Raw genomic sequence first — 12,653 nt, 5'->3', positions numbered from 1 at the left:
TCTTTAACCAAAATGGACAAAATTGGGGTACTACATGATGCATCTTTGCCTTTTGGTTCATGAGAAATAGAGATGGAAATATGTTAGGTTATACCGATAGGGGTTTATGACTTAACCTACGTCAGGTTCAAGCTACATTAGACTTTTTTTTAAACAGATAAGATTAATGCTTCTAAAAAAACCTATTTAGTTAAAAGGTCTGGATACAAGTCACATAATAAGCTTTTTCGACCGATCTATTTAAATAAATATAAATAATATTTTTGTACTACATTAACTATTATATTAAATTTTGATATTTTTGTTATATATTCAACTTCCAGTAATTTACGCATATTAACTTCATTTAGTTTTTGACATATTTAAATGTATTATTATAAAATATAATTTAAGTATCACTTATATAAAGTTATATTCTTCAAAATGTGATGTTAAATATCTAAATAAAACTTAATTTTACTGACATATTAACTCGTTAATCTATTTAAAGATATGTTTGATTAATTATTCAAAAAATATTAAAATGAAATAGGTTTTTAAGTAGGCTAACATACCATATCAAACTTCTATCAAGTTCAGACTCAAATCTAAAGAATAAGTCTACCACAGACCACGGACCAGACTTAAGTCTTGAATTTTTTTTGAAAGACCAAACTTAGGTCTAGCAAAGTGTAGCTCGGTCCAGCCTATTTTCATCTCTAATAAGAAAGTCTTGCGTAGTAATAAAGTTTAGACACAACATCTAAGTAACACACAAAAAAGAAATAAAGTAGAACAAATAATTAAATAATGTATATTTTTAAAATAATTGAATAATGTGTATTATTTTTATCTAAATAATTTTATATTTAGAATTGCGACCATATAAATATTTCTCTTCAGTTAATTGGTCATGCATAGTGATGATGTGATATTAACACTTATATTTATTTAATTTTATTTGATGAGTTGGCAAGTGTAGGATGGTAAGTTAGAATATTATCCTTATTGTAATTAAGGGTTCATTCTTGTATTATGACCAAAGATCTAATAAATAAATAAAAAACATCTTCTCTTTAACTCTAATTCTCTCTGAATGTATTTTCTCTTTGCATTCGATTCTATTCTAAATTGTTAGAGTTCATACGCTTGAGAACTGAGTTTTACTGAATTCATCCCTAAATTCCAAATTATCATGTTTCAATTGGTATTCGAGCCACATATTTTTACATGTTTTAAGAAACTATGAACCAAAATCCAACTAAGATTTAGTTGACTTAGATTGTGATATGTGTTATTAGTATTTTGAATTGTATATACTTAATCGTATAGTGTTTTTGAAATATTAAAAGGTATTCATATATAATTTTTTATGTTGTCAACCGGTTATAATTATTTAATAATTAAAATTTTAATTTCTTTTCTCAAAAAAATATTTAGTTTTATTCATAACTATTTTTAAAACCACATTTATATGATTGGAATTTATCAAAAACTTTTGTATTAAGATTGAATGAAAATTTATCTCGTAATTAAAACGAACATATAGTTTTTAAGAAGAAATAATGTGTTAATTTACTTTGGACATAATAATGAGGTCTCGTGACATAATGACAACACAAAAAAAGACAGAATAATGTTGATACGGACACTTACAATTACTATTTTGGTCAAATGTAATGTAATTAATTGCTTATATTTCTTCACACTTCGCACGTGAGAGTGGAAAAATGCTTAAGCATGTATAGTATGGAATTTTAAATCATTTCATCCACCAATCCCTCTGAAATTTAAATTATATATAGATCCATAGCGTGTTCTTTGGACTAAAGTGAATGTTGTAATAAAGTCTTTTTACGATAAATAAAAAATAACAATGTCAAAAAAAAAAATCAAGTTTTATTGTTTTCGAACAGGAGTCAAGACGAATATAAAACATTTATATGGAACAATTTATACTAAATCTACATGTATAACTAATACGTCGTATATTCATTGTTTTATTGAGAAATAAAAAAACAATCGTGTTTTTAAGTTAAATTTTAGGAAGATTAAATGTCATTAGCCAAGGTAAAAATTTGATTCACTAAAAATTCGATCACTATGCTTAGCCAAAAATTATAGTGTTATCGTGATTTCATCAAACTTGTTGTAATATCAATTATTTTAAGGGTGATACTAACAAATACTATAATAAAGTTATAGGTAATAGAATAAAATTTTACTAACTTGCAAATAATTGGTAAGAATCAATTCTTAAATAAATATATAAAAATAAATTGAATAAATCAAATGCATAAGGGACACCAAAAATTTAACATTGAAAACTTCTCAAAGTAAAATAAAAAGCACAATTAGTACAAATCAAAGAAATAGTTCTATGATTATCAAATAAGAATATTATTAGATATTGACCTCCTTTTTAAGTAGAGAAAAGTTCAAATATTTTAATTTATTACGTATCTTATTTATTTGAGTGGAGATAGTCATATTAAGGTTAAAAAAAGAGTATTTTGAAAGGAAAAACAGTAAAGAAAAAAAAAGAGAGAAAAAAGTCATTTTCAGTTTCTCATAATTTGTCACCATAAAATTACGACTAATGATTTTTGTACTGTTGGATCAAACTAAGTTTCGGACATAAGGTTTGCAAGACGTAGTTCTTCGTTTTTAATGGTTTAATTGGCAAAGTTGCTTTGGGTAGTTTTCATTGTTTGTTCTTATTTGTAAATTTTTGTGCTTTGTTGTTTTGTCTTATTGTTGACACGATTTGTGCTCCAGTATAATAAAATGATGGTACAAGTAAGAACATATACTTACAAATAAGAACAAGAGAATAAGAACAAAAGACAACACAAACGTACCAACAATAGACATATACTTACAAATAAGAACAAGAGAATAAAAAATAGCAAAATCGCATCTACTAAGATATCACAGTTACATATGCTTGAGTCTTTTCACTAATTGAACTATTGAAAATAAAGAATTACGTGTTTTATTTTGAACTTGTTTTCAAAAAATTAGCCTAATTCAATGATGAACGAATCTTCGGCCACAGTTATATATAGTGGTAGGTAAGTGAGAAAATGAGAATATATTTTCCTCTCTTCTCTTTTTTATTGTTGTTCTCATCTCCAAAATATTATCTTCTAGCAAACTTTATTTGACTTTCTCCATGAAGGAAGAGAGTCAAAATATCCGACATGTTTTTGTAGTTATAAAAATTAATTTGAATTAATTCATTTTATAAAACTAATTTTGATTAAAAGTAAGTAAATATAAAATGATTTATGTTTCAATAGATTTATATAAAAGTCAATTGAATAACAATTTTGAGATTAAATGTTAATTGTACATGTTAAATATCTAAATTATAGGTTCAAGTCAAATATAATTCTTGACTCAAAATATTTGAAAATGTCAAAAACAATTTACACTTCTAAAATTAATTTTAATTTTTCTTTTTACCTTTCAGATCGTAAGAGAAAGGACTTGGTAATCTAAAAATCGACCGTGAGATAAATAAAATTTGATCAAAAATTATTTTTGTTAAGATTTGAAACTAAATTATTCAAACAATTTATTACTACTTTATTCTGATTACTTTTAATTTTAATCATTTTAAAAATAAAACTAAATTAAATTGTTATAACTCTAATATTATTATCACAACATATAAATGAAATTATATCAATGTTTTAGAATTTTGAATATAGATATAAAATTCACTTGTATGAATTTTAGTCTAATATAATGATTACCAACCCCAATCACCCAACAAACTTCAATATATTATTAGAAGTATCAAAATTGATTTTGTATCTTGGTGAAGTCATTTTAATAAAGAGAACTTTTTGAAAAAATATCTATCCATGATAGTTACAGAGTCATCTTACATTGGTTAATTACACATCCCTTTAGAAATTCATTTCATATACAGTAGTGCCTACAAATATTATGATTTTGACAACGACAATATAATATAATATTATCATTGAATCATAATAAAACAATTATAGTGAAAACTTTTGAATATTAATCTGTTCTCCTTTTATGGTAACAAATTAACACGTAGCCATATACATGACACGTTTAGTAAGCTCTCGAACTGGAATCTTGACATGTATATTCTTCACTTGACATTATAATAAAGTAAATTAATTAGGTAGCTAATAAAATAAAATTCATTACATACATACAAAAAGCATAGGCGTTAACTACAAAGAAATGCAATACATAATATAAGTTTGATTAATTAATTGTGTGAAAAACAGAAGCAATATGGTGGTGATTTTGAAGATATTTGCTTTATTAGTAGTAATCATCCCTAATGCTTATAGTTTAAGCAGAGATGATTTCCCTTCTGATTTTGTGTTTGGTGCTTCAACCTCTGCTTATCAGGTTTCTTCTTCTTTTTTTTTTTCTTTTCAATTCTTAATAATAATGTTCTGCTCTTATAAATTATGTTGCAATTTATGACTATTGTATATTAATAAATCATTTTTTAATGATAATTATTAATCATTTTATGATATTAGTCTTTTGATTCTCTTTCTGATTATGTAAGTAACAATATGTTTAGGAAGCCTATAACATATTAGAGCATTTTTTATGACAAGAGTCAGAGTATGTTTGTCTCATAATATTATATGTAAAAAAAAGAAATCATTTATGTACCTCTGTTTTTTTGCTTTTAGAAATAATCAGAATCTAGAAAGAAATGAAAATCTGATCATGAAGGTGAGAAACTATTTTTGGTAGTTTCTGATGAATAATCAGTATGGTCACTAAGAAAGAATATAAGTTTTTATTTATTTATTTATTTTTTGGTACAAAGAATGTCAGTTATTTAATTGTGAAGAAACACTAATAAATTTTTGTTTTTAAATAAAAATCTTCAAAAAATATTTCTAAAAATGATTTTTTTTTCTATCTGAAACAAATGAACTCATAGTCTTTATCATCCAATGATATATTATTAGAATTAAAATTTTAAAACAATCTTGGTTACATTTTAGTTTTTTTTTAAGGTTTTGTCCTACATACTATGTATCTATTAGAATTTGGGTATTGTGAAAGGTTGAAGGTGCAGCAAATATAGATGGCAGGAAGCCAAGCATTTGGGATACCTTCTCCCATGGTGGAAATGGTATTATCCTATACTCACATATATAATGTACTTCATTTTTTATGTAAGTTTTTTTTAATACTACTGTTGTATTCAAACAAAAATTGAATAGGTAAATTATATTTTCAGGGAATAGGTACCAAGGTAATGGAGATATTGCATGTGACCAATATCACAAATATAAGGTCTGTGAGCATATTGTGTATATATATATATATATATATTAAAAACAACAACAAAAAAGTGCTTTAATTTTTTGTAGGAAGATGTGGAACTCATGGCCAACATGGGTTTAGAGGCTTATAGATTTTCAATATCATGGTCAAGACTTATTCCAGGTTAGATCACTAATATGTTGTTTAAGAGATTCTTTAACCAATGTCTAATTAATTAATATAATAATGTCAAAAGTTATTTGTACTACAGGGCTGGCCCGCCGGGCTTTAGGTTCAAAATTTTGGATCCAAAAAAGGCTTAAAGAACTTCAATTTAGTTATGAATATATATTATGTTATATTAGTTATAGATGTTCATCTAGTTCAGTTGTTTAAGATAAAAATCTCATGTTCGTCTAGACTCATCTTCGAACTTAGATGCTGCAAAACTTGATTCTTTTTTTATTTTTTATATATAAGTCTTGTGTTATTTCTTTTTTATTTAAAAAGATTTCACTACAACATTTGTTTTAGGCTTATAAACATGTTGGACTGGTTTAAGTGCATAAATTTCTAACTTAATTTGAATATAGTTGCTTACATTAAATTATGATGTTCATGATTATTGTTCTGATAATCTTGTTCTAATGTATTACACCAGATGGAAAAGGATCAATCAATACCAAAGGACTACAATATTACAACAACCTTATAAATGAACTGATAAGCCATGGTTCTTGTGATGACTACGTTTTCCTTTTAGATTTTGATTAGTACTTAAGAAGGTTCTTTCAATGCTAATGTATTTTGATTTTTGTTCATGTTTACAATTCTTGTAGGAATCCAACCACACGTTACATTACACCATTGGGATCTACCACAAAAACTTGAGGATGAATATGGAGGATGGGTTAATCGAAGCGTTGTGTAAGCTTCTGATACTTCAAGTCTCTACTCGCATTCCCATCTTGTCCTAAATTACAATGATGCAAAATACACTTGACACAAATGTCCTATTTGGATAAATAGTATATTTAAATGCTTAAAACGTACCTTATAACATACATTTACCATATAAGTGTTTATGTATAAACTATAATTGTCTATTTCTACAAAAAAAAAAAAATAAAGTCAAATTGTTTTCATATAAGGTATAAGATGTCATAGAGATCTTATAGAAATCAGTTGAAAATAGCTTATGGACATATCATAAGTTGTTTTCATAATATTTCCTAAATAGTATCACAAGTGTTTATGTATCATAAGTTGTTTCCATAAACTCTCTTAAAGAGTCTCACAAGTACTTATGTCAACAATCTTACAAGTACTTATGTTAGTAGATAAATTCAAATAAATCATAAGCTCTATTTATATGCTTGTAGAAAGGATTTCACTGCATATGCTGATGTATGCTTCAAAGAATTTGGTGATAGAGTTATGTATTGGACCACAGTGAATGAGGCTAATGTGTATTCAATTTTTGGCTATGATGCTGGAAGCTTACCACCTCAGAGGTGTTCTCCTTCCTTTGAAGCTAACTGCACAAGGGGAAATTCCTCAACTGAGCCATATTTGGTAGCTCATCATATTTTATTAGCACATGCTTCAGCTGCAAGATTGTATAGGAAGAACTATAAGGTAAAATTTATCTAGAATATGCACCACAACTTGTAATGCATTAGTCCTTCTGTGGCTATTTTTTTTCATTTTACGTATCATTTATTTACAATTTTATCTTTCTTATTTTTTCAATTAAATAACTGAACTTTTATAAAATATCTAAACCTATAAATAAAATCACACCAAATTTTGGTATAACATTATTTCCTTTCAATTTTACACTTCGTTTATAAGTTTAGATATATAATTACCAAAATTCTGTAAAGTTTTATAACTTCTATTATTTTTATCGAGAAAATCAAACATTTTTTTCCCTTTAAGTGCAGGGCACCCAACATGGCTTTGTTGGGTTTAATCTCCTTGCTTTTGGTTTTGCTCCACTGAAAAATAATAGTGAAGATATAATTGCCACTAAAAGGGCCCAAGAATTCATCATGGGGTGGTAAGTAAGTAACAAGTTGATCATGATATCTCTGTATGTTGGCATTACCAAACTTTGTATTCTAAGATTGCAAAGAACTCTTCAATGTAGAAAATAAATAAAAACTCTTAAACTCACAAATTTTATATATCTAATAAGTTTCTTAAAACAAGAGTTCTCATGGTTCTAAATTGCGGTTGTGATTGCAGGTTTCTAAAACCATTAACATATGGTGATTACCCTGATATAATGAAAAAGAATGCTGGTTCAAGGCTTCCTTACTTCACCAAAAAGGAATCAAATCTTGTTAAAGGCTCAATTGACTTCTTAGGGATAAACTTTTACTACTCATTTTATGTCAAGAACAAAAGTCCTAGCATCATGCACAAGGAGAATAGAGATTACATGGAAGATATGAATGTGGAAACTATACGTATGACTTAACTTTTCTCCCTTACTTTTTTCAATTGCATAACCAATTCTATAGGGTGTCACAAATTATGGCTTGATGTCTTTCTTATTCCTCTCTTTAAATAATGGTTACAACATCTCCGAGTAATTACCCTATTAATTACAATTTAAGAGAAACAAACCAATTCTTAATTTGTCTCATCTAATCTAGGAAAGTAGATAAATACAATTAACTAGGGATATTATTTCTATATTCACACCCCTTCAAATTGATGCGGATCAATGAGCATTAGTATGCTAACAAGAAACTGATGACGTGGGCGAGGAATAATTTTAGTAAGAATGTATGCGACCTGCAACTGAGTACTAACATGTGGAAGTGATATAAGCCTGTCATCGTAGGCGTCACGAATAAAATGACAAACTACTTCAATATGCTTGGTGTGCTCATGAAAGATGAGATTTGCAACAATCTGAATGGCTCTTGTATTGTCGGCATAAAGAGAGGTTGGTTCTGTTTGAGGAAATCCAAGTTCAGTCAAAAGACCATGAAGTCATATTACTTCAGAACAAGCAGCAGACATGGAGCGATATTATGATTCAGTAAAAGATTTAGAGACTCTTGCATGCTTTTTACTTTTCCATGAGATTAGCGAAGAGCCAATAAACAGGCACCAATCAGTGATAGATCATCGAGTGTCGAGACACTCAGCCCAATTAACATCACTATAAGCAATCAATTGAATAGATATCCTCATGGGAAAGAATAATCCACGATGAGAGGTTCCTTTCAAGTAACGTATTATACGTCAAACCGCTGCAAAGTGAAGATGGCAAGGAGAATCCATGAATTGACTAACTTGCTGAACAACAAAGGATATGTCAGGGTGTATAATAGTCAAGTAATTAAGGCTACCTACAAGTTGTCGATACAATAAGTGATCGGGTAAAAAATTATCATCATCACAATGGTATTTAACATTAACCTGGAGAGGAGTGTCCACCAAATTAGCTGATTGGAGACTAGCCATAGAAATCAAATATTTGTCATACTTGTGTTGATGGGGGAAGATTCCCTTGGACGTAAAATGAACCTCAAGACCAAGAAAATAATGCAAGTTACCAAGATCTTTCATGTGAAATGAGGCCAGTAATTGTTGCTTAAGTTGTTGAATAGAAGCATGATCAAAACTAGTAATAATCATATCATCAACATACAAAAAAAAGGAGAACAATACCTGCAGATGTGCGATGAATAAACTAGGAGGAGTCCTATTGACTCTAAGTAAAGGAAAACCTACGTAGAGTAGAACAAAATTTCTCATACCATGCTTTGAGAGCTTGTTTCAAACCATATAATAAGCTTTTGAGCTTGCACACACCCTTAGAAGATGAAAATAGACCGGAAGGATGAGTCATATAGATATCTTCAATTAGATTGCCATGAAGAAATGCAGTCTTGACATCCATTTGATGAAGAGATCAACCATTAGAAGCCGCTATAGAGAGCACAATTCGAACAATTGTCATTTTGACCACATGTGCAAATGTCTCATCATAATCAATTTCATATTCTTGTTTGTTTCCTAAGGCAATCAAGTCTTGTAACGGTTGAGGGACCCATTAGAATTTAGTTTCACATAATACACTCATTTGCAGCTTATGAGTTTGATATCAAGAGGACAAGAGACAATATTTCATGTGGAATTCTATTAAAGGGTCTAAAGTTTCTCATTTTTATCCAGCACACATATTTAACAACGAGTGAGTAAAAAGTAGGAATATATGTGCTAGAAAGAGAGGCAATAATAGAAGTATGTGAGGAATCATACTTGTCTGGAAACTGGTAAAGGATCAAGTGGTAGATTAGCGTATTTGCATATGCTTGCTAACATATAAATTGTTTGGTTTAAAACATTATATAGATTGAGGCATAATAGTAAAGTCGCAACGAATAGCAATATCATTCATAGTACGAGTAAGATAAGGAAACATAAATTGATTATAAAAAAAATGTCACATTCTTAAAAATTCTTAAAAATGAGAAAGTGGTGGTTGGAAACATGATAACACAAAGAGCAACCGACAATCATGAAGCTTCGAAACCCACAGAAGTCGAAAACAGAAAGTCACGAAGGATTACCAAGAAGTCACGTGTAGCTTGATGCCTTTTTGCTACTTATGCTATTAATTACAATTTAAAGGAAACAAATCAATTCTAAATTTGTCTAATCTATTCTAGGAAAACAGATAGATACAACTAACTAGAGATATTATTTCCTAATTTACATAGGAAGCTTAATTTAACAAGCCACTAATTATACATAAATTTTTGTTGGACTCATTTTCTTGTTCACCAAGTTGGATTCATTTTCTTGTTACATTAGGGTTTTTATATATAAATATATTTTCTATTTTTATTTTCTAAAATTGATTTTGTGGTAGTTTTATTAAACAAAAGAGACAAAAAAACTGTAAAGTGAATAATTATTTGCATCTCAAGTTAAATGAACCTTTGAGATGATACATTTATAAAAATAATTGTTCACTTACTGAGTCTTTTGTTTTCTTTATTAGATAATTAAACTACCACATCAATTTTTAAAAATAAAAATATTTTTATAAAGTAAACGAGTCCTTGTTTTCTACAGTAGTGACTTTCCAGATACCGTGTTCCAATATATGCAACTTTTGTTCTATTTTATGAGTCTTAGAATTTGTGGGTTTTTAATTATTTTATCAATTTTTCTCATTCTTTTAGGGAAACATTTCCAATTTTGACAATCAATGTCTTTTATCACACAAACATAAGTATTAATGTAGAAATTTTAGTTGTTCTTGATACTCACCTACTTTCATTTTTTTTTTCCTCTATAATCCATGTCACATAATGTTAACATTAACACATATGTCTTTTTGGTTGTAGAAATTACACCAAATGATACATTAACGTATGAGGTAACATCAAGTTGTTCCTCTATTCATTTATTTAATTCTATATATCTTTTTAAGCAAGAAGTTTCAATATTGTCCACTAATCAAGTTGATTGGTTTAGGTTCCGATTACAACATGGAGTTTGAAAGGTGTGCTAGACTGGGTGAAGAACAAATATGGAAATTTTCCAATTTACATACATGAAAATGGTACGAAAATTTTTTAACCGACTTAAAATGGGTAAATTTGTACTAGTGTGTATTTTATCAACAAATACAACTTTCCTATTATCTATTGTATGGTAAGTTTCCATGTTTTGCAGGCCAACAAACACTTCGTAATTCATCATTGGATGATTGGCATAGGGTGAAATACTTGTATGAATACATTGGAAGCATGTCAATTGCACTAAGGTACTTCTAATTTGATTTTCAAATATAATAAAATGTTATATCTCCACTTTATTTAAAACATTTAGGCAAAAATACATCTAGTCTTTTAAATTTATCTCAATTTCCGTTTAGGTCATTTAAGTTTACTTTTTCTTAATTTGGTCTTTAACGTTACATTTTGTTTGTATTATTAACTTTTAAGATATATTAAATTATATATAGTCTTTAATATTTGACAATTTTAACGGATTAGTGTCATTAAATGTTAAAATTCAAACTAAACATCGTAGTGACTTGACTATCCAAGTGGACAAAGTTAATAACATTAATTATGTGAATAGACTTTTATTATTAAATTTTTAATTTATACATGTGTCTAAATGATTATAAAGAAAATCAATAAATGTAAACTATTCATAAGGTTTGATGAATGGTTTTTGAAATATCAGTATGAGAGACATATTGTTTGTTGTAATATTTGATAGAATTTCTAATGATTAAATGTTTTCAATTGCACTAATCGTTGTTGAAAGTGAGACAAATTATTAACGGAGCAAACAAAATATAACTTAAAAGATAAAATCGAAAAAAAATATATAACTTAAATGACCTAAGTGGTAATTTAACTAAACTTAAAGGACTATTAAGTGTATTTTTTGCCAAATATTTATCAAGTGTATCATGAATACTAATTGAATTTTTTTCTCCTTTATTCTTGACACATTGAAAGGAGTGGATCAAATGTAAAAGGCTATTTTGTATGGTCCTTGTTGGATGCATTCGAATTATTGGGTGGATATGAACTAAGTTATGGCCTATATTACATAGATATGAATGATCCAAGTTTGAAGAGACAGCCTAAACTCTCTGCTAAATGGTACTCAAATTTTCTTAAGAGAAAACCTATGGACCCAAAGATTGCCATTGCAATTCAGAAGAATGCACTTTTGCCTTCGCACACATCATTACTACATGATGCCAAGTAATCTCTAGTTTGGGATTAGAATTTTCTGCTTTGTGCTATCATGTGAATGAATAAAAGAACATACTTTATGATGTCAAATAGAAAACATAGTAGATTTTTATGTCAATGTGATGTACATGTCTAATAAGATAGTAGATGGTGAAGATGCTTAGCTTTATTTTGCATGTGCTTAAACTCTATAATGTTTAGTTTGATTCCAGTGAAATTTCTCACATTCTAAGTGTGTATATAAACCCATAAGTTCTATATTATTAATTGTTTGGTTCAATGGAGTGGAGGAGAGAAATTTTAATGGAGGAGAGGAAGGAAGGAAATATGATGAATACATTGCATGATGTTTCACTCTATTCCATACTCTTTTCAGAAATCTAAACAATAAAACATTAATTTATTCTATTTCATTTTATTTCATTTCATAGCATAGATCCAAATATAGCTTTAATTACATAACATCTTTGTCAATAGAAAACTCCTCAAAATTTTAAGTGTGGTCATATGACTCGTTGATTCTTTTTTAAGTTAGTCTGTCAAATATACAACATCATCATCAAATTTGTATTTTTCTATCACTATTTTGTTTTATTTAACAAATTTGGAATATTATATTATGTATTTTTAAATATTTAA

General features: G+C 27.9%; 1 protein-coding gene and 1 long non-coding RNA gene across 2 annotated transcripts; one reads left to right on the top strand and one right to left on the bottom strand.

Annotated features, from left to right (window-relative positions):
• The first annotated feature begins 4,074 nt into the window (after nucleotides 1-4,074).
• On the top strand, nucleotides 4,075-12,294 carry LOC101488394 (beta-glucosidase 10-like). Its single transcript, XM_004514168.4, has 13 exons — nucleotides 4,075-4,380; nucleotides 5,059-5,128; nucleotides 5,237-5,292; nucleotides 5,370-5,445; nucleotides 5,924-5,995; nucleotides 6,102-6,189; nucleotides 6,645-6,900; nucleotides 7,209-7,324; nucleotides 7,513-7,736; nucleotides 10,641-10,672; nucleotides 10,771-10,858; nucleotides 10,972-11,062; nucleotides 11,772-12,294. The coding sequence occupies exons 1-13, from the start codon at nucleotides 4,261-4,263 to the stop codon at nucleotides 12,025-12,027; spliced, it is 1,545 nt and encodes a 514-aa protein (XP_004514225.1). The 5' UTR covers nucleotides 4,075-4,260; the 3' UTR covers nucleotides 12,028-12,294.
• On the bottom strand, nucleotides 7,793-9,978 carry LOC140919549 (uncharacterized). Its single transcript, XR_012162210.1, has 2 exons — nucleotides 8,701-9,978; nucleotides 7,793-8,577 (listed from the first exon to the last, which is right to left on the bottom strand). It is a non-coding gene; the product is annotated as an uncharacterized lncRNA (long non-coding RNA).
• Nucleotides 12,295-12,653: the final 359 nt, after the last annotated feature.

This window comes from Cicer arietinum, chromosome 3, assembly GCF_000331145.2.
Source record: "Cicer arietinum cultivar CDC Frontier isolate Library 1 chromosome 3, Cicar.CDCFrontier_v2.0, whole genome shotgun sequence".
Taxonomy (NCBI): Eukaryota; Viridiplantae; Streptophyta; class Magnoliopsida; order Fabales; family Fabaceae; genus Cicer; species Cicer arietinum.
Note: the sequence above shows the minus strand (reverse complement) of the source record. Positions and strands in the feature narration are given on the sequence as shown.